Raw genomic sequence first — 18,087 nt, forward strand, 5'->3', positions numbered from 1 at the left:
TTGGATGGGGAGGCTTAATGCAATAAAAATGAATCTCCTACCAAGGGTACTATATTTGTTCTAAATGCTTCCGATCCAGGCACCGGACGCACACCTGAAAGAAGCCAAGCTGACTATTATGAGGTTCCTTTGGCAGGGTCAGAAGCCAAGAGTGGGATATGGGACACTCATTTTGCCAAAGGAGATGGGAGGGGTAGGCCTGCCAGGCCTGATGACATATTATAGGGCGGCACAACTCAGGGCAATGGTCCCGCACTTGAGGGAAGACCCAGACAAACAATGGGTATTCCTAGAAAATCAACATTTGCTCCCGGCAACGGTGGGGGAATGGCTCTGGGTCCCAAGGAATAGTCTCCCTATACAGATTAGAGACCATCCAATCCTGAGGGTTCTCTGGGAAGTCTTGGCCATGGTGGGAAAGGGGGAGGGAATTACTACCTGGCCCTCCCCCATGAGCCACATTTGCGCGCCATCGGTAAGAGATGAAATACCGGAGGTTGAGCGCTACCAGTCCTGGTTTGAGGGGGGACTGACAAGGGTGGGTCAACTAGTACACTGGTCACCATCACAGAGGAAGTCGTCAAAGACTAATCTTGGTGCACCAGCGGAGAAACAGCCATGATTAATAAAATCAAACTGCTACAGAATAAGATCAATGAGCACCACAAGGATCTCTCCGAACAGAACATGCCAGCATCCTATATGACTAGCACGGACACAAAAGAGAAAAAACATTTCTCCTTCAAGGAAGTAACCGCGACTGAAGTTTTGGACATCATCAGGAAAATCAGACCATCCAACTGTAAAGGTGATGCCTGCCCAGCCAAGCTTGTCAGAGAACGTGTGGACACTGTAGCCCCATTCCTGAAAATGTTCATTAATGACTCCTTCAACTCTAACACAGTCCCCTCATGCCTAAAAGAGGCATGGGTTCACCCAATGCTGAAAAAAACACTCTAGACCCTGAGATAGCCCACAACTACAGACCTATCACTACAGTCCCATTCCTGCTGAAAATTCTGGATAAAGTTGCTTACACTCAAATCCAGCAATTTTTGGAAGCAAACAGCATCCTGGGCAAGAGGCAGTCAGGCTTCCGCCTGGGCCATGGGACAGAATCTGCCTAACTTCTCCTCCTACTAGACCTATCGGCTGCCTTTCATCTCGTCAACCATGATACCCTTTGTAAACGACTCATGAATTGAGCACATATCTCTCCTGAAGCCACAGCATGGATCTTGTCTTTCCTTAAAGGGAGACTTATGAGGGTCTTCTCAGACACTGCATGCGCAGCACCCACCACCATACACTGTGCAGGCCCGCAGGTTTCCTGCACAGCACCCACTTTATAAAACATTTTTACCCTACCACTCTTCAATGACTTGGACGAACGTGGCATTGCCTATACTAACTATGCAGACGACACACAAGTCCTACTCCCTCTAACCGGCTCCTATGACCTGGACTCAGCTGCCATAGCTAGCATCTAGGTGGCAATACAGACTTGGATGGAAGCAAATGATTTATGTCTCAATGGAGAAAAAACAAACAGATATCCTCTTGGTAGGCACCAAAGACACACTCAATAAACTCGACCCCCAATACAGGACCTTGAATATGGACAACAGACCCATCTCTGTATCATCAGCAGTCAAAATCCAGGCGTTTTCCTGGACTCCTCCTTGTCTATGACGCGCCAAGTCAGTGCCATTGCATCCTCGGTAGCCCTCACCACAAAAATCATCAACGTGGTCAAACCATACCTATCGACCAAAAATTGCATCGCTATAGCTAGGGCTACAGTTGGTGCCAAACCCGACTACTGTAATGCCCTCCTCCTGGGAACCTCTTCTAAAAACCTCCATAGGCTACAAGTCACGCAAAACAACTCCCTCAGAGCCGCATTAAGCATTCCTAAAAGGGAACACATCTCTCAGGCGAGAAGAGACGTGCACTGCCAGTCAAAGAGCACATTTTATTCAAAACCATGGCGATCACACACAAGTGCCTCACTCACACTGCCCCTTCCCTACCCTTCCCTACCTATCTGAAAAGATTACCCCCATCACATCTGCCAGACCCATCAGAACGCACCACTCCAACCAGATCCACGTCCCCTCCTTCAGTTCGAACTAAGTAAGCCTACTGTAACAGCGCCACGATGCCCAAGGGCAGTTTGTTGTGGACTATATAATTTTAAATAAAAAAATAAAAAGGGGAATATATATGCATACAGAAGCTGGAAGAAGCATTGGGCATAGGTAAATTATCAGGGCTGTTATACCTCAGGCTTATTCATGTCAGTAAAATGGAAGGAGAGCATTCAGAGGGATCTCGCACCTGTCAAGAAGGTCCTGGATGGGTATGCAGAAATCCTCATTTCACGCCTCTTTGGGGCATTTTTGGACATGGTAATAGGGGATCATCTGTGCCAGCAAATGTGTAGGCATGCTTTTAAGATGTCCATTTCATGCCAGTACAAGCTACATGCGATAAAACTGCTTCATCGTTGCCAATATGACCCAGTGCGTCTGTCCAGAACGTTCCCAATGGTGGAACCCCACTGATGGCATGGATGCAGAGCTAGGGCCGACTACTAGCACATGTGGTGGGACTATCCCAGGGTACAGGTGTTTTGGGGCAGAGGTCCTGGGGTGGATCAGGGATGCAGGAGGGGGAGCGCACAGCTTGGACCCTCTGTTTGTATTGTTTGGGTTGGAGAAGTGCGAAGGTAAGTGGAGTGCGCCCCACCTCTGGTCCAGTTTCTTCTACTGGTGGCACGAGCGTGCCGAGCCAGATATTGGAAAAGGGGCTCCTCCCCACGGTGCAAGAGTGGTCCAGCACGGCCAAGGACATATACCTAATGGAATAGATTACGGCAGCAATTCACAGAGGTAGTTCCTCAGTGGAATCTGAATGGTTACATTTCCATAATATGTTCCGGCGAGGGGAATGGGGGTAGAAGGTTCAGAAAGAGGACCAACCCGGCCCGTCAAGAGAATAAGCTTTGCTTGTGTGATGCATGGCGACTGAAGCATGGGGTGCAGCGAAGTTATTCCTATTACTCTGCTTTACATGGCTCCTATTCGTGCATAGACTATGCCTTTATGAGGGAAGAGGATGAAGAATTGATAGCACAAGCTGAGCTTTTGGATAGGTCCTTATCTGAAAATGCTACTTTCCTTTTAGAGATTGCTCAGGTAAATTGTTTCCTTTGTATACTTACGTGGAGATTTAATAATAACATGTTGACATACTCTGCTTTCACGTCCTTTTTTAGGGACCAAATTCAGCAGTTTCTTGACTGGAACTGGGTTACTACACATAATAGGTTTACTGAATGGGAAACTTTGAAAGCATTCATCAGGGGACTCTGTATATCTGTGACGGTACGTAAAGCATTGGCATGTCCGGTTCTTGGCCTTGAGCGGAGGGTGGCCGAGCTGGAAGAAAGGGAGGCCAGGGGGAGACTGTGCAGGCAATAGCGAATTAAGCTAGGATTGATTTACATAAGGCACAGGACAGATTGAAAGTGCATGACTACGCTGCGTATGTGAAGAAACAGAATGCTGAGGGTGATAAAGCCAGTTAAGTCTGGGCCTGGCTAATCTGGAGGGAGGAGGGGATCAATTATGTGGAAGGTTGACAAATGAGCATAGAGAGACTTTGGGATAGCCATCACATTGGGTTACAGGATATTGGATGGGCAATAGAGATCCTAGGAGTTGGTAAAACTCCTGTGATAGAAATACTAACAGTGGAGGTGTACAGGGCATACAAGGTATTGCTTGCACATAAACTCATGGAGGTTTTTTTGGATGGGCGGGCCTACTGGAGGCGATGGTAGTTGTGCTCCCAAAAGCGGGTAGGGATGACAGAGACTGTAGCTCATTTTATGTAAAATATTAGCTGGTCGATTGACCCCTGTGATTCAAAATCTAGTGCACACGGACCAAATGAAATTCTGATTTGTATTTTGTATTTATTAGGTTTATATAGCGCTTTACACCAAAGCGCTTATCAGGTTGGAGCAGCACTCAAAACTTGAAAAGGCAGTTTTTGATATTGGACAAATATTGGAACTTGAGAGAGAAGCTGGCAGTGGTTCGTTTGGATTGCTTCACAGCTTTTGGCTCGGTTAATTGGGATTTTATGTGTATGGTTCTGGAGAAAATGGGTTTCAATTCAAAGGTTGGGTGCGACTCTCATATGGGGGTTCAACATCAAGCGTTAATAATAAGGTCAGGACAGGTAGTAAATCGCTCTGTCAGCCACTCTATGTCCACCATCTACACCATTCCAAAATAAATGGGTGCGGGGGGCACGCCTGCTGGGGAAAGTGGATGGTCCTCTGGTGAGCTCTGTGGCCGTTCCGGTCCCATGGCCCCAGGGACCCGCTAAACCTGACTGAAATGCACCCACATTTGGAGAGGCACAGCGAACCTCGCATAACTTGCCCCACATGTGCCCGATTAAAATCAGAGGCGGAATCAGGAGGTTCTTGCCAGGAGGGGACGCGCTGCCGTGTGTCCAAGATGGCGGACAAGAGTGGAGCACTGAGGCCTGGAGCTGCAGCATCCTGCAGTCGGTCGTGGGTGACCGGAATCATACCCCAACAACAATAATTGTAGTGCTGTGCACTCAGAGAGGGGTGAAAGACCCTCCAACCCACAGGCCGTGCTGTGTATGGTAGCCCGCCTTCAGCGGGTCAATGCTGTGGAGGCAGCAGGGAGGCTTGGGGCTATGTGACTGGCTGCACAGGCCCATGCTGAATGGCGGTGTCATCAGCTGGTGACACCTCCCCATTTGCATGGAGGAACACGCCTGCTGCTGTAAAGAACAGCCCAGGACACTGAAAGAAACACTGAAAGAAACAAAGGTGCCGGAGGGACGGGAGTCAGCACCGTAACGCAAAATGGCTACCGCTGCTTCTTGAAGGTGGAGGTGAGAGGCACATGTTTTAGCTGGCTTGGACAGAAGGCATAAGCCACTGCTGGAGGGGGCACGTTTTCTATTTTGGATGAGAGGCTGTGGTAGTGGACTACTGGAGTAGGGGTGCTGTGGAAAAGAGTGAGCTCTAAAGGGGATGTCTGCCCCCGAGGACCAGGTACCTACAAGAGTGCAAAGGATCAGCCTGAGGGGAGAGTGGGGTGCCAGTTTGCTACCGCTGGGAGTGTGGCCTGTCGGGAGCCCGAGGTGCTGGTGCAGAAGATGCGCTTAGTAGACACGAAGAGGAAAGTTGGCATTGTGGGCCCCCCTGGCATATCTTGACTCGCCCAGTGCTGGAAACGATTGGTGTGGCAGGTTGGAGTGTTGTATCGTAGCTGGGAGATTTACCCAATGACCCGAGCCAGTGGCACCACCGGCAGATCCGGTGGGCTCTGGTCACATGTAAATGAGCCTAGTGAGGCCTGGAGGGTTCAAGTGAAGCCTGACTGAAGTACTACAACTCGACTACAAGACACAACATATGGCGGCATAAGTTCTTGTATCTCCCAAAGCGGAATGCGCAGGCCGAAGTTGAGGACCCACACACGAGGAGGTCAGAGCTTCAAGACATGCTAGCTGAAATTAAAAAAGAAACAAAAGACTGCGTCATCAATCTAACCAAGTCTATCACAGATTTGACCAAACAGGTGTTAGCAGATGAGAAACGAGTTGCTGAGATGGAAACGGCCATGTGTGAGCAGGGGTATGAACAGGATGAGATGGCCCGTTGAATGACGGCACTGGAACAGCAAATTTAATGGGTCTCTAATAAGCAGGAAGATTCCAAAAACAGGTCTACGAGGAATAATATGAGACTCCGGGGAATATCCTTGGCCGTCTCGGATGTGGAGCTGGAAGAATATGTGGAGGCTCCATTTTGGCATCTGCTGGGTGACTCCTCAGGCGATAACTTCAACTGGACCGTACACAGAGTCAACACCTCCTATCAGCAAAATAAAAATCTACTTCCAGATGTGTTGACGAGGGTGCATCTCTTCCAAACTAAGGAGCAAATTATGAAGGCGGCACGCAGGCAAGAACCTACATTTCGGGACTCTTCCATCATGCTGTACCAGGACATGGCTCAGGTGAAGCTGATGAAGTGAAAACAGTTACGAATGGTTACAGGCTCGTTGAAAGATAAAGATATCCATTACATATGGACTTTCCCATTTGGACTCAGATTAGATTACCAATGTACATCTTATCATATCTCCAGCGTGGAGGACATCAGCGTGGAGGACATGGCAGACTTAATGGGGATGGAAGACACCTTGCTGTCAGAGGGGTTTTCACTGACTGAGGGCCTGGAGAATCTCTGGACTCAAATGGCTTAACTGGAAGGATGGCCACAGGGGTGTCCTTCTGCGAGGGGGAGAGGCCGTGGGCCTCAAAAGGCAGACGTTACTTGAAATGATCTGGTCCTCGGATGGGAGGAACTTGGTCCCATTTTGTCTTCCTGTAGGTGTATGGGGGGGGGGGGAGTGGTGCAATGAATGGGGGTTCTGTAGTTCCTCTAGGTGGGGATGTTTATCCTAGGAGTTGGGGTGCACAATGGTTTGGGGGCGGTTTGGGCTAGGGAATTTTGTCCTATGGTCCCAGCTACACGTGTTAGGTCCTGGTGGGGGTGGCAACGGTATGGGTTGCCAGAGGGGGAGGAGGTTGTTGGGGGGAGGGGTTGACAGTTAGTTGGGTTGTTGGCATGGCTGGGTACCCGTGGATCACATGGATTGTGGGAGTGTAGCAAATGGAGTTACACTCCTTGGAGAATGGTTGATAAAAAGATGGTGACCCTTAACGTTGAGGGCCTGAACTTGTCTGTGAAGAGACTATCCATATTGTGATGTCTAGTGGAGTTGGGGGCCTCAGTGACTTTTCTTCAAGAGATGCACTTGCTCCCGAAGGTTGAAGGGTGCATGAGACATAAGGGGTTTCCCACCAGTTTTTGCTGTCTAGTGGGACAAAGAAGAGAGGGATGGGGATATTGATTGGCACCACGCTTGGGTTTAAGAAGCAGTTTTTATACAGGGACCCTGAGGGGAGATTTCTGATGCTTAAGAGGATGCTGAGAGAGCAAACTTTTCATCTATCATGGTGTATGCTCCTAATGAGGGGCAGGTTCATTTCTTGGCCAGGTTGCTCAAGCAGCTGGGAAATTGGTGCAGGGAAAGGTGGTGGTCGGAGGTGATTTTAACTGCGTTATGGACCTCATATTAGATGAAACATTGGCTCCCACGAGTAATGATAGTAGATTCCGGCAAGCCCTGGGGAAGTTTTTTGGGCATTTAGGACTCATTGAAACCTGGAGGTTTTTTCACCAGAATGACAGGGTTTACACTTATTACTCATCGGCATATAAGAGTTTTTTTGCGGATTGACATGGTACTGGTGTCAGCGTCACATATACCGCAGGTCTTTTCGATTCAAACTGGTGTTCGCCATCTCATGGACCATGCACCGGTTAGCCTGCAGAAATGCCCAAACCGGAGGGTGTGGGGAGGAAAAGACGGAGGCTCAACAAATTGATCCTTAGATATACTGCGCTGAGGGCACATATGAAGAAGGCAATCACTAACTATTTTCAAGAAAATGAAACCCAGGAAGTGGATTGGAGAGTAGTCTGGGACGCAGGTAAGGCAGTACTTAGGGAAGGAATTTATAGCGCAAATGGCGGCCTATCTGCAAAATAGGGAGTTACAGTGCACCGCCTAAGAAAGGGAGATGAAAAACGCAGAAGAGCTGCATAAAACCCAGCAATCTCTCAAGTCGTTGCGGGCACTACAGAAAATTAGAGCGCAACTGGAAGCTCTTGTTACGGATCATTCCGTGCAGATGGTGCTCCAAACGAAACAGACATTATGTACAAGGTGCAAGGCCAATAGTTTTTTGCGGGCAAGCTTAGGAAACAGCAGGCTTTGAACTATATTATGCAATCATGGGATGGGGACGGTGCACAGGAAAATGCAGAGGTGGACAAGTTAGTGATCCTGGAGCAATTCCACACAGACCTTTTGACTAGGGAGATTAAGAGCCTGACACAGCAGCCTGGCTTTCTTCTGAAGCTTCGGCTGCCTCAGTTGACAGACGAGGATAAGGCGTATTCGGAGGGGCCCATTACAACAGAGGAAGTGGGGGTGGCTATAAACTCTTTAAGGGTCAATAAAAGCCTGGGCCCTTATGGGTTTGGGAACGGAAATTATGAAACATTTCGGGAATGGCTGATACAGCCCTTCACCAGGCTTTTTAATAAGATCAGGGAATGTGGGGGCAGTATTGAAGACATGGGGGTCTCTAACATTGCTATTCTGTAACCTAGGAAAGATGCATCAGACTGTGTTAGTTTCCGCCCCATTTCCCTGCTAATGGGGATGCAGAAATCTATGCCAACATTTTAGCAGGCAGGCTGGCAGGCGTATTGCCTATGCTGATTCATGTGGACCAGGCAGAGTTCATTATTGGGAGACACCCACAGGATAATGTAAGACAGGCGATTGACGTTATTGATGTGGGATCCAAGTCTGGGAGTGGTTTTTCTGTACCGTTTTTTGGATGCCAGGCAGGCTTTCGACAGTCTCGATTAGGGGTTTCTGAAACACACGCTGGCGGCATTTGGTTGTGGACTTGATTTTATCCATATGGTGATGGCCAACTTCCAAGTTCGCTCTATGCAATATGTGGTGATAGCCAGCTCACACCAAGGGTTCAGATTAGGCGGGGTACTTGTCAATGTTGCCCTTGGTCGCCACTGATCTTTGCCATTGCTATGGAACACCGGGCGGCTTTCATTAGACAAGAGGGTGAACAGTAAGGAGGGCATGCATAATATCCCGTTATATGCAGATGTCCTCTTATTCATGAGGGATACACGAACGACACTGCAAAGAGTGATGTTGGCATTGCAGAATTTTGCAGCGGTGTCAGGGTTTACTGTCAATTACACTAAGTCAAAGGTCCCGAATCAAAGGCCCTGAATATCACAGAGGATCCGGGAGACATAGGGATCTTACAGGATAGGTATCCGCTGGAATGGGAGCAGAAGGATCGGAGTGAATATTTCAGAAATGATGAGTACACCTGCATTTATTATGTGTTGATGCATGAATAACTATTATAGTTCCAGGCCTCATCCCTCCTAAGGGGCAAAGGGTGGCACTAGCTCTTGTGAGACCGTTCAGTCACATTACAATTGCAAAGTCAGGAATACATTGGTAGAAATCCTGTATATTCGTGCCAGGTTGGTTTTCACAAACCCTCAGAGGATTTATACAAAAACACCCTAACATGTACATTGTGACTGTACCACCTTGGGGTTGCTCCAAAGTGATTTTCTGGTGGTAGAGGTACACACCCAAAGGTGCAAGCTTAGTATGGGCTAACCAAACCTCAAGGTATAGTCTTGAAATGAAAAGCTTCACAGTGTGATCACCATTGTGAAGTTTAGCTTATAGAGGTTTCACCTTGACCATGGTGGAATATTCGATTTCTATGGTGGCAGTGTTATCTTTTACATGTCTTATGATGAAGTCTTATGTGGTAGAAGTCAATGATTGAACCTCTAAGATGAGGCTCACATGTTACATTGCCGAAGTCTCACCTTGAGAACCTCTTTGATTTGGCTTTACATTGTGGATGGCTCACCTCATGGATGTCCACAGAGTATGCATCGTGGTCTGTAAGGTAGAGCGAGTTGCTAGTTGGATTGTTGTACTCATCCCTTGGAATGATCTGCAGGGTGTGCTGCTGCCCACACGTAAGCACCAATGTGGAGAAGTGACACACAATTTTCGTCTTCGAAGGAACCACAGTCCCTGTAAGAGAAGAGTATTCAAGAAATTAGTGATCTGAAGGACGATCTAGGCGCGCACACACACACACACACACACACACACACACGATGAAGTCCTGAACCGTAAGGAGCCCATGGGATTTTGCATTTGCACTTTCCCTGACTGGTTACTCGACTTTTGCTTGTGAGGTCCTAATCGAAGGCCTCATCATGGATGCAAATGTTGTTAATGTGCCATTAAGTGACTCTAAGCCTCTCAAAGTTAGGGTACACCAAGTAGACTTTGTGTAGTCAGACCTTGTTTGCCTATGTGAGGGCATATGTGAAACAAATAAAAACAAACAGTGGGATTTCCACACCAGACCTGAATTTTGTCAGAGAGGCTAGAAAACCAGCCCTGCATGAACAAATTGAATGTCAATGATGAGCGTGGCATGACCATTTCCTGATTGAGCCCCGTTGATGGGCCAGCACAGAACCTACCAGGAGATTAGTGTGAAAGGGTGTCTGGGGCTTTGACAAAGCCTGTGAGCAAGCCTGTAAAGTTTGAATGTGGCAGCCCCCCATTGTCAGTCAAAATAGTATAAATAGATGAAATCCTGGGATTTTATTTTGTCTAATTATATTGATTTAAAAATGCTCAGGTTTTGTGGACTAAAGCTGCTTCGTGGGGTAGGGGAGGGGGAAGGGAAGAAAGAGGGAGGTTGGCAGACTACAACAGATTGAGCATAACATTAAAGTACGTATATGTGTAAGTAATGCAGGGATGGAAGATCTGCTCTTAGTTTTGGAGAAGCACATTTTATAGAACCCAAGTACTTAAAAGAGAGCACAATCCAGGATATGAGGAATATAAAGTTGCCCTAGGGTTTCCAGCACTATATAAGCAAATAAATAAAAATAAAGTAAACAAATTAAACAAATATTTCAGGAGGTCTGCTTTGCAAAGCTTGCAGAATCTTGTGTAGCACATTCCTTTTTCAGAAAGGGATAAGATTGTTCCAAAGTTTGGAACCTTCTCCTTCAAAGGTTCAAATTACACTTTTTAATCTCTTGAAGCGTGCAGGGTTATGACCGTCGCAAGATGTCTGCCTCAAAGTTATAACTGGATAATGCTTATTGAAATCCATGTGAGGTACTTTGGACTTGAGCTACCAAGTGATTTGTCAACAATGCTAAGTGTTTTCAGTTAAATGTGCTGCTTCACCATCAACCAATTCAGGGTCTTAAGAGCTGGTATGATGCGGTCACAATGTTTAAGTCCAAGAATCATTCTGGTTGCTTTGTTCTTGAGGAGCTGTATATTTAAAATAATCTTGTTGGGAGAACACAAAAATAACTGTTAGTGAGAATTCTCATTTATGGCTAATTTCCCTCACCTAGTGAGTCCCCCAGCAGCTTTGCTGGACTTCTGGAGTTTATTTTCTTCCACTTGGTAAGAGTGAGAGCTTTTCCCCCACTCTTACCTGGGTTTTGCTATGTGTTTCTACCTGTTTTTGTGATTGTGGACTCTGAAGTACACCACTTCAGTAGCCCCCTTCTTTTTGTGTGTCACACAGCACCTTCAGTGCCGTGGCACAGAGTTGTCTTTGAGACTTCCCTCGACTCCATTTCTGAGGCGACTACTGTCCCCCAGAAAAGGGTAAAGTTACCATTAACTTTACTTAGTCAATCTACACAGATCCAGTACACCCAATCTTCCATGGAGTACTGGAAAGGGTTAACTCGTATCCCTTTTTATCTGTACCTCCTAGAGCCTTGTTTTGCTCTTTTAACATTTAGACTTGGCTGGTGGCAGTGATATCTACCCTAACTTTTCTACCGTGATTATATTAGATAAACGTGGTACTGTTCTTGGCTATTATATTAGCCTCGAACATAAACCTGATTGACCAAATCGTCTTTCTCTTGGCTCCGGTTGGGTTTTTTCGCCATTTCTTTTTGTTAAAGTTCTTCCTGTGTTTGCCTTCTTTGTTCACTGTCTTTTGGTGGGCTTCTGCCCAGAAGCCCTCCTCAAGGTGCCTGGGTGTCTAGGTAGGCTGAATGTGAGGGAGGGGTGTAGTCACCCCCTTCACAGGGTATCCTAGGAAACCCAAGTCGCACTTTGTCATGATTGGCCAGGGTAGATGTCCGGGCTGGACAACCCCCCTGCTGGGGATTGACAGCCAGGCTGCGTGAATGGGGTTTTTTCGCATAAAAGGCAGGTCTCTTGGGCTAGAAGTCAGAGAGTCGCCACTGGAACTACAAGGAACCGAAGAGAAGTGGAGAGAACGACGGCTGCTGCAACTACCCCGTCCCGGTGAAGCCCTGCTGCAGTCCTGAGCTATCTGCCCTTCAACAACTCAGAGAAGATCCAGTCTGGAGTCTTCTTCCCTTGAGCTGGTGGGGATAACCAGCTCATCTTCTACAGCCAGACGATCCTCTTCCGTGGTCGAAATCGCTGCACACTGCTGTAGTGGTCCGGATAGCCACCTGAAGAGCCTCTCCTGTTTTTAAGGAGCGCACCTTTTATTCCGTTTCGCTGCTGCTGGCCTCATCCCTGTGTGATGCAGACCCTCTTCAGACGTCCTCCTTCTCGACGAAGCTCCAGGAATCGTGGGTCTGCGGGAAGCCAACAGGAACAACTGCCAGGGCACCAGCTGCACCATTGGAACAAGGTACTGTGTTCTGTTGAGGAAACTGGGTGAATCCCTGTCTTCTTCATTTCCAAGGCTTGCCCTTGTCTTCCCTCTTTCTTATAACTTTTGCTTCCGAACATTAACAATATCAAAGTACTTTTGGCTACGTTGAATCGTGAACTGTCGGACCGTGTGATCTTCGGCAACTGGCCCCGGTGTCTTTCGACCCTGGCTGCGGCACTTTGACTTTTGAACTTCTGTCTCTGAGTGTTTCTTGATTCTGCCTGCCTAACCAAAATATTGCCCGTGATTTTTGCCTCCAACTGCCTCTGGGTATCTCACGTGCTAAATGTGTTTTTGCCCCGGTAGCATTTCATGTCACGGATACGCGTTTGTTTAGTAGACCGAACTGTCAAAAAGTGATTGCAATCGTATTCGCGGTAACGTGTTTTATGCCCAACACTGGTTCATTCCAACACAGGGTACTTACCTTGAGACTTACTGTACAAAGTGAATTGGTTAGTTGTAGTATATTTAACGTGTGGTTTTTATCGAAGTTTGATGAAGTGTTGTGTTTATAACGAATGGTTTAAAAATAAATGTACTTATATTTTTCTACCTGAAACCTTGAGTCAGTGTTTGCTTGAGTCACAGTAATTGTTGTCCCTTTGTGTAATCTCTGCTACTGCTCATATACTCTTGAGATAAGCCTGGCTGCTCCGCCACTGCTACCACACAGACATAGTAGTACAGGCTTGTACCAAAGGTAAAACTTGTATCACCACCTGTGGTCTTAATTGTGTGTAGTGGTCCCTAAGGGCACTGCACGGCATTCTGCCTAACGATAACACACTGCAGTAATCAAGTCTTGAAAGAATTAGGGAACTGACAAGTAACATTTTATGTGACTTTTCAAGAACGTGGAAGACATTCTATGGAAGTGCAACCGATAGTGTCTTTTGAGAAACAGCCTCCAATGTTTCCTGTATTTCCCAGTTGAGCTTGCCCCTCAGCTCTAAATCTTCCATTCAGAGAGATAGCATGCAACTACTTTGATCAGCTCTAGTATGCGTCCCTTAAGCAAGAAAAGGACACCTTGAATGAAGGACTGTGCTGAAGCTCTGCAGAATCTGCACCCACTTCAGGATCAGCCCTGACCATGAAGCTCTGCCAGTGTCCCAGAGTTACCCGAGCCTTTAGACCAGACAAGCACCTTACAACTGTGATTGGTTTCGGTTAGGAAAGAGTTTTATTTATGCAGCTTTTGAATCGACTTCAATAGGACTCAATTAGCAAAGTTTTTCTCCATTCTTCTTTCTTCGATTTAACGGATTCCCCCGGCAGATCAGCTAACAGTCTTGACCCTGACTGATTTTTGGGGAGAATAATTTCTTTTTGCCTAACTCGTTTGCTCGATTTAGTTTGTTTTGGGTACACTGGTCAGCCTCTATGGCTACCAGTGCTGTGCGAGTTTCTCAGGTTTTCTTTCCATCTATGTTTTTACAGGACATCACAAGCCACCTTAAACGGAATACTAAAGAAAAACATTCTGTCCACTTAACCTTTCACTAAGTGATAATTTAGGTACTTTTGTTGCAACGTGCACTGAACAGACCATTAGGAGTGAGACCATTTCTACGCTCTTCCCAGTTCACTACCATTCACCTTTATTTTTATACTGCAATAATGCCCTTTAAAGTATCATATATTCAAAATGGCTGCTCTTCGTGAGTGAAGCCCTGTTCGTTGAGGGCTTCAATCACTTGTTTTTTTTGTGGTTCCTTTCAAGACATAAATGACAATATTTGGTTGTGCACGTTCTCAGGTTCCTGCGAGGGAGTCACTGGTCAATACTTTGAGTGCCTGAACTGGTTGGAGATGGGGAATGGGACGGTCTGATCCCAATAGACATCCCAACCAGAGGGTCTTGTTGCTTGACAAACTTGAGGTAGCTGGCTGTCCATGTTGGACAGGCCTCCATCTGTTTGAACGTTCTGTGACGAATCACGGGATTCAGTCACTTCTCCCCAGGAGGGAGCATTTCCTTGTGAGGCTAGGGAGGTGAGCCCTATACGCAGTATTCCCCCAGGGGTGGCGGGAAGCTGGTCCTTACAGGGAGAGACCCCCCCGTTTCACAAAAGAACTCCCAAAATCCCTCACTATTGGACCACCAGTAACGTCATAGCTTCAGAAAGACATGGCAGAGCAAGCCGCTGTTTGCTATTGTGCCATAGGATCCAAAGTCCAACCTGAAGAAATACCTGCTAAGACTACTGTGAAGAAGAAGAGTGAGCGAGTAATAGCGATCGCTCACTGGATGGAAACCAGCAATACTGTGATAAGAAGGAATGAGCGAGTGATGGAGAGCGCTCAAGTGGAAGAGAAAAGGGACTATAATTCTCCACTGGGGATTGCCCAGAAATGTATCAAAAGAAGGACCATTATCGGTGAGAAGTGAAACCAGGGAGTTTCAAACCTGCTTTGTCGTGGAAGCTGATCGAAACCAGGACATCCTCAGTGTTGAGGAAGCAACCAGTTGGCATGCGAGGGAAGCACCAGCAGAGTTTAAGGAAGAGGAGAGCAGGGAAAAGAAACCCCCAAGAAGAGTGCCAGTTGTGAGTATTGTTGACCTGACCCAAGGAAGGTGGGCTGTGCAGTCTGGTAACTGCATCAAGACCACTGCAACGCTGGGACTGAGGAGCCCCGGACAAGAAGGAGAGAGAGTTGCAGAGAAAGTAAGGTATCCTGACCAAGCAAAGAAGTCCCTACCCTGCCAGCAGGTCCTGTGATGCCAACCCGTGGAATAGAAGTTATCTTTGACGACGGGAGACCGAGAGGAAACGCGAGTATAACCAGAACCGTACTCGTCACAGTAGCCATGGTGTAAGAAGGGCAGTCATCCTACTCATCCCTGTGATATGAAAAAGAACAGAGAGTGAGAATCATTACGGAACTAATCTTCCTCATCTCAGTAATACTAGAAATTAATCTGAGAACAAGAAATATTACTTCGGTTATCCTACATGTCTCAGTAATGCACAAAGTGGCCAAGAGAACTATTGGGTATATCATACTTGCCCCACTGATAGAATCGGTGAACCAGAAAAGGTGAATTCTGATAGGACATCCTATTCAAGTGGAGTTAAAACGATCATAGGAAGACGAAGAACTGGAACAACATAAAGACTGGTTCTTTTTCCCCCACTGGTATTGGCGAGAGACTTTCAGAGACACTTGAGAAAAGCTAAATTAAAGAAAACCAAAGAATAACAAGTTACTTTCTTACCTGGTAACGTTCCTTCGATGGGATGTTCCGATGAAGTATTTCACATCTGACAGGTAATCGCTACAGCTGTGCTGCTTCGGAACATTTTCGGCATCTGCGTCCTGCGTCGATGACGTCAATACGCTGTCCTCGAGGGCCTCCGTCGAGCCGACGTCACCGGATGTTCTAAGTAGGACGCACAACGCCCGTTGCCTCAGTTGTAGTTGTTTCCCAGAACGTGTGGCACCAATCTTCTGCCAGTATGACTACAGAAAGCCTTGCGGAAACGGAAGCTGCAATCGCATAAGAAATTCTGTAGAGGGGCAGGCTGGGAGGGCACAATGTGGAATACGTTGTCGGAACATCCCATCGAAAGAACGTTACCAGGTAAGAAAGTAACTTGTTCTTCGAGGGGATTGGTTCCTCCGACGTATTCCACATCTATGACAGACTCCCAAAGCAGTACCAACGTATGGAGGTGGGAAAATAATTTAGAATTTTAGAATGCCCAATTAAATTGCAGAATAGAGGACCGCCTTGCCAAAGGCCAAATCTTGCCCATGGATAGAATCCAGGGAGTAGTGTTTGACAAAAGAATGGACAGAGGCCCCTGTAGCTGCTTCACAAATGTTACGAATGGGAACACCCCTCTGCAGAGCAGTAGAGGCAGCCACACCCCTAGTAGAATGGGCCTGTAAGCCTACCAGAGGGTCCTTACACCAAGAAATTGTCAAGATAATCCATCTAGACAAAGTCTGCTTATTAACAGCTTGTCCCACACGCCTTCCAGCATATCCTACAAAGAGCTGATCGTCCACTCGAGACATGCGTGAGATGTAGAAACTTAAAGCTGTCCTAGGATCCAACCTTTTGAGCCTCTCCTTTTCCTTACCAGGATGCAGAAGAGGATAGAACCCTGGAAGAATGACCTTATGGCTTAAATCGAATTCCGACACCACTTTCGGAAGAAAACAGGGACGAACCCTAAGGACAACCCTGTCCTTATGGAACACCGTGAAAGGTGGCTTAGCGGATAGTGCCTGCAACTCACCCACTCTGCGGGCGGAAGTAACCGCAACTAAAAATACAGTTTTAAAGGTCAACAGTCTCAAAGGACAAGAATGCAAAGGCTCAAACGGAGCTCCCATTAGGACTTTTAGAACCAGGTTCAAATCCTAACTGGGCATATGGAAAGGTGACGGTGGGAACACATTGGTGAGCCCTTTCAGAAACTGAGAAATCAAAGGAATCTTAAAATAAAAACACTGCTCAGACGAGTGCTTAAATATGGACAGCGCCGCCAGGTAACCTTTAATGGTAACCACTTGCAAGCCCTTGTGGGCTAACGAAAGCAAAATAGACAGAACTACAGGAATGGCACATGAAAAAGGATCCACATTCTGAACCCTGCACCAGTCACAGAACTTTCTCCAACGGCAACGGTACAGGGTCTTTGTTGCAGGCCTTCTGGCCGAAAGCAACACCTCCATCACGTCTTCAGGGAGGTCCCAATCCTTATACCTCAACCCTTCAGAAGCAAAGCATGAAGGTTGAGAGACTTGACCTCTGGACGGAGAACCTAACCCCCCCCCCCTCCCGTGAGAGCAGATCGTCTCGGTGGGGAAGACGGCATGGAGGGCAGATGGGCATGTCGAGAAGGTCCGGGTACCACGTTCTCCTGGCCCATGCCGGAGCAATGAGGATCATTCGGGAACCGAACCTCCGCAGCACTTGCGTAATGACGGGGACTGGAGGAAACGCGTACAGCAATGGGAAGGACCACTCCACTACGAACGCGTCCCCCAAGGCTCCTCTTTGAGGGAATTCCCGCAAGCAGAATCTTTCATACTTCCGGTTGACACTGGTGGCGAAGAGATCCACTTGAGGGGTCCCCCAAAGGGCAAAGATCTACAGGAGAATCTCCTGAGCCAGCTTCCATTCGTGATAGACCGTGCTCTGCCTGCTCAGAGCGTCCGCCACCTCGTTTTCATCTCCGGCCAGATGAACTGCAGAGATCGAAATTTCCTGCTGGATGGCCAGAACCAGAGCTGCATCGCCTCTCTGCACAGAGGGAGAGACCCTGCCCCCGCCTTTTTGTTAAGGTAGTGCATGGCCACTGTATTGTCCGTCAGAATTAGGAAATTCTTCCCCCGCAAAGATGGCAGAAAAGCCTTCAGGGCTAGCCTGACGGCCCTTAGCTCCGAGAGATTGTAATGGAGTCTGGACTCCGATGGAGATCAAAGACCGTTGACTGTCAACTCGTTGGCATGAGCTCCCCATCCCGTGAGGGATGCGTCCGTCAAGATCGTCACCTCCGGCCAGGGCAGCCAAAATGGAGCCCTCTTCATCACCTTGCCTTTGACGGCCCACCACAGAAGATGCTGGGCGACCGAGGGACGCACCAGTACGGGATCCGACATCCTGCCGGA

At 47.5% G+C, this 18,087-nt stretch overlaps 1 protein-coding gene across 3 annotated transcripts in view; it reads right to left on the minus strand.

Moving 5' to 3' along the window:
- AREL1 (apoptosis resistant E3 ubiquitin protein ligase 1) overlaps positions 1 to 18,087 on the minus strand; it is a 1,423,594-nt gene that overhangs the window by 1,144,032 nt on the left and 261,475 nt on the right. For all 3 annotated transcript variants that reach the window (XM_069637637.1, XM_069637638.1, XM_069637636.1), the window contains one exon: positions 9,628 to 9,797. In XM_069637637.1, the coding sequence (XP_069493738.1) occupies positions 9,628 to 9,797 (170 nt within the window). The remainder of the gene's footprint in view (positions 1 to 9,627; positions 9,798 to 18,087) is intronic.

The sequence above is a fragment of the Ambystoma mexicanum genome, chromosome 14 (genome assembly GCF_040938575.1).
Source record: "Ambystoma mexicanum isolate Mex_15411 chromosome 14, UKY_AmexF1_1, whole genome shotgun sequence".
Lineage (NCBI taxonomy): Eukaryota > Metazoa > Chordata > Amphibia > Caudata > Ambystomatidae > Ambystoma > Ambystoma mexicanum.